This window comes from Merops nubicus, unplaced genomic scaffold (assembly GCF_000691845.1).
Source record: "Merops nubicus isolate BGI_N331 unplaced genomic scaffold, ASM69184v1 scaffold14119, whole genome shotgun sequence".
NCBI classification, from domain to species: Eukaryota; Metazoa; Chordata; class Aves; order Coraciiformes; family Meropidae; genus Merops; species Merops nubicus.
The window spans coordinates 197-4,674 of NW_008631767.1; the positions used below are offsets into that span (position 1 = coordinate 197).

At 52.9% G+C, this 4,478-nt stretch overlaps 1 protein-coding gene across 1 annotated transcript; it reads right to left on the bottom strand.

The window, feature by feature from the left end:
* Nucleotides 1–798: 798 nt before the first annotated feature.
* On the bottom strand, nucleotides 799–4,422 carry ZCCHC17 (zinc finger, CCHC domain containing 17; the record flags this gene model as incomplete). The annotated part of the gene is made up of 4 exons (XM_008947700.1): nucleotides 799–899; nucleotides 1,869–1,960; nucleotides 2,663–2,763; nucleotides 4,240–4,422. Coding segments are annotated over 4 exons (477 nt in total), but the record flags the coding sequence as incomplete, so codon positions are not given.
* Nucleotides 4,423–4,478: the final 56 nt, after the last annotated feature.

Here is a 4,478-nt window from a genome sequence, read left to right on the forward strand (position 1 = left end):
ACTCCAGAGACACCCAAGGTGACCTCTAACAGCTGTGGTGGGAAGTGCAGACAATGCCTGCCTGCATCTTACAGGCAGAGTTCAGAATTCCTCAGAACGAGGTGAGCTGCTGAAGGCACAAGTTTAGCTCTCAAATGTGAAACTGGGACAAGGCCTCAGGTGTAAGACAGATCAACACCAAAACTGCAAACAGGGAACTGGTACTGAGCTTGTTCTTGGTAGGAAAGTTCTTTCCAGGAGGCTGAAAGGGGTGTGATTTTAGGAAACAAACTTTATAAAAGGTGTTCAGCTAAGTCTGGGAGTGTTCCAGGCCAGCTTGGGTGGGGCTTTGAGCAACCTGCTCTAGTGGAAGATGTCCCTCCTGATGCTGGAGCTGGAACTTTAAGGTCCTTTCTAAACTAAAAGAAGATTTAGACTAGAGAGAAGGGAGAAATTTTGGACATTGAGGGTGGTGAGCCCCTGGCCCAGGCTGCCCAGAGAGGTGGTCACTGCCCCATCCCTGGAACCATCCCAGGGGAGGTTGGACAGGGCTCTGAGTGATCTCTAGCTGGGGATGTCCCTGTCCCTGCAGGGGGTTGGACCAGGTGACCTTTAAAGGTCCCTTCCCACCCAAACCATGCTGGGATTCTGTCTTCCCTTTCATTACAGGTGACAGAAAATGTTTCTCCTCTAGAAGACAGGTGGAAGCAAAGTCCATCCCTCCCAGACAGCCAGGAGTCAGCTGCTGCCACAGCCCCACCTGCAGCTCACTGCCTGGGGCAGGACAAGCCCACAGCCTTTAACAAGACCTGCACACACCTTTGCAGCCACACTTCTTGCACACTGTGTTCAAAACAGCCTCCAGGGTGATCTTCTGGCTGGTGGAGTCTCGGAAGGTGCGTTTCCTCCTCTCATCCTGACTGGGAAGAGAAGAACAGTCCCAGTTTCAAACCATTCTCAGCCTCTGGATTTGCATCAGCACCATCCACCCACCACTTGTTGGGACAAACCACGTTGTGAACAGCCTGGTTACTGTCACCCCCTGCTCTGGGGACAGCTGAGCACCCCACAGGAGGCAGATGAACGTGGGGAGCTGTGATCCCATCCCTTAACACCTGCACTGAAGTGAAAATTATTTCATTCAACCTGCAAGAAGCATTGCAAAGAAAAAAGGGTAGACAAGGAAGCTCTGAAGGCTCCCAGTGGTTCAGGTTTGGCTGAGCAGCAGGGGGAAGTGAGACAAATGCTCATCTGGGACCAAGGGTCCTTCCAGCACAAGCCCATGAATGACACAGGAATGAAAACCCTGCTGGGGTGTGAGGGGCTGGAATTCCTGGCACCCTCCTGCAGTTCCTGCCCACCTCCAGGCAGCAGAGCCAAGGCAGTGCCTGCAGCCAGCCCTCCAGCAGCTCCAGCCTGATCTCCAGCACCTCCAGCCAGCCCTCCAGCAGCTACAGCCCGATCCCCCGCACTCCAAACAGACCTTCAGCACCTCCAGCAGCTCCAGTGCCTGCAGCCAGCCCTCCAGCAGCTCCAGCACCTCCAGCCAGATCTCCAGCACCTCCAGCCAGCCCTCCAGCAGCTCCAGCCAGATCTCCAGTGCCTCCATCCAGCCCTCCCAGCACCTCCAGTGCCTCTAGACAGACCTTCAGCACCTCCAGCAGCTCCAGTGCCTGCAGCCAGCCCTCCAGCACCTCCAGCCCCTCCAGCCAGCCCTTCACCACCTCCAGCCAGCCCTCCCAGCTCCTCCAGCCCCTCCAGCCAGCCCATCCCTGAGCCCTCACCCTCCAAAGGAGGGGGGAAACCTCAAGCAGCAGCCCAGCAGGAAAGCCAGGAGCACACAGCAAAAGCCCCAGCACTGCCCTGTCCTGCCCAGGAGATTTACCTACTCAAGGGAAACATTGTTTGGATCCAGGTCTTTTCCTGTGCCTTGGTTAACAACCTTCATGGAGAGGGACAGCTTCAGCTTGTCATCCTTCATCTGGGAGAGGCAGGCATGGGAGGAGGGGAGGAAAGGAGAGTGGAGTTAATCATCATGTCTAGAGGCCTAGAGAAAAGCAGCTTCACAAAAAATAAAGCAATAAAAAAGATGGGAAAACCAATCTGTGAAGTCTTTCACACAGTTTTTCTATGTTGTGTAAATAAGAGCAAGTTTCTCAACCCATTTCTCTTCTCTCACACCAAATTAAGTCCTTGTTTTCTACACCCACCTCATTATCCCTGCAAAGCATTAATGGCCAAATCCTGCACAGCTCTGAGCTGAACATTTCCACCCTGATCCCAACCAACCCACCCCCTGAAGGGGACACAACCAGTGCAGGGGAAGAGAGGAAAACATTCTGTGGCTTTTAAACCCAAAGCTTTTAACCCAACCCCTCTGCCTGCACTGCAGTGGGGCAAGTCACAGCAGTGTCATGCCCAGGGTCACAAAGGAAAACATTCTGTGGCTTTTAAACCAAAAGCTTTTACCCAATCCCTCTGCCTGCACTGCACTGGGGCAAATCACAGCAGTGTCATGCCCAGGGTCACATCTGGAGGTGAAGAGAATTCTCCTGCCTGCAGAGCAGAGGTGGAGCTGGATGAGGTGCTGGGAACACACACAGCCCCTGGCTGCTGAAGCTCTTGGTGGTTTTTCAGCCTATTTTCCCCCAGAGAGCTCTGAGGAGAGAAGAATTAACCTTACCTCTTTCCCAATAAGCTTCACCCAGACTTTGTCTCCAACATCCACTATCTCTGAGGGTTTATCCACACGGCAGGAGGACATGTGGGTCCTGTGGACAAGGCCTGGGGGGGGGGGGTTTGGAAGAGAAGAAAAGGGACAAAACTAAAGACAAGTCCCCACTGGATCCCAGTTTTGCCCAGCAGGCTCCAAAGCAGGGTGGATACCAGACACTCCTGTGGGGTGTGGGGAAGGAGAGGGGTTTGTACCATTCATAAATGGACTTTTAATATTAATTTCATCTTATTTCATCTTCAGCTCATCCTTGAAGAGTTTCTGGGGTTGAGTGTGTGCAATGTGTGTAACATTAGCACAGAGCTGGTTGTAAATAAATATGCACATATTAGGGGGGGCTCAAAAATTGATATATAAATATCCAGCATTTTATATCATTTATATATAATTGATAGGATTTTTATATCTATTTATAATTTTAAGTGAATAGGAACAATCCAGCCCATTGGGAGAGGACTGCTCTGGGAGACAGGCCCCAGACCCTGCAGCCCCCCAGATCCAAGGGGATCCTTTCTGTCCTCCAGCAGGTGAGAACCAGCTCCTGGCACCCATCAAACACAGAAAAGCTTCACCAAAATCTGCCCCCAATCAGCTCAGAGAAGCAAGGCCCAGAAGCAGAGTCTTTGTGCTTCCAATAGCAGGTGAGCCAGAGGCAGGCAGGGGCCAGCCCAGCCCCCAGGGAATAAAGAGCCTGATTCAGGCACCAGCAACACAGCTCTTCACAGAATCCCTTCCACTGGGAGAGACCCTCCAGATCCTGGAGCCCAACCCTTCCCCAGCACTGCCAGGTCCCCACTGCCCCCTGGGGACTCCACCACTGCCCTGGGCAACCCTCCAGGGGAAGGAATTGTTCCTCAGGGCCAACCTCAACCTCCCCTGGGGCAACTTGAGGCTGTTTCCTCTTGTTCCTTGAGAGAGGAGATCAATGCTGAAGTCCTGCTCTTTCAACATAAACCCCAGACTTCTTTCTGGAGCTGTGCCAGGGGAGGTTTCCATCAGAGATCAGAATTTGTTTCCTTGCCAGAGGGGTCAGACACTGGCCCAGGGAGGTGCTGAGTCCTCATCCCTGGAGGGATTCCAAACCCATGTGGATGTGGCACTTGGGGCCATGGTTTGGTGCTCGTGGTGGTGCTGGGCTGATCTCAGAGGCCTTTCCCAGCTGTAAGGACTCCATGACTTGCCTGCAGGACCCATGGGCTGGATAAACCCCAGCAGGATAAATCCAGCAGCTGCCTGAGCTGATGTCTCATTGGCAGCTCAGCAGGCCCCCTCCTGCCCCCAGACCTGATGGGCAGCGCACCAGCCACACTCCTGCCCAAGGACTCTTCAAAATAGCCTGAAGTTAACAAAAAACCTTTTGAGACTTTTCCATCTTCCTTCAAACACATCATCACATTCTAAATGCCTTCAGAGCACCCCAATTTAGACCAAAATAACCCACCCTTTCTGAGCTTTTTCTGAAAGCTAGCAGCAGATTCATTCTTAGGGTGAGTGGCTCAGACACAACAACACAAAACTGACCAAACCTTGTCTCCTGCAGCCTGGGATCTTTATAAACGCCCCATAGTCTGTCACTGCAGCAACCTGGGGAGGAAACAGACACAGCACCTCAGGGGAAACCCTTCCCAGCACAGCCAGGTCAGGACACACACAGAGGGTCTGCAGGTTTAGGTGGCAGGGCAGGCTGGGCACAGCAGAGCTGGGGGAATCTGGTGCAGGGGTGGTCAGGTGACCCTCCCTATGCTCATCAGGTAAGTGGTATGTG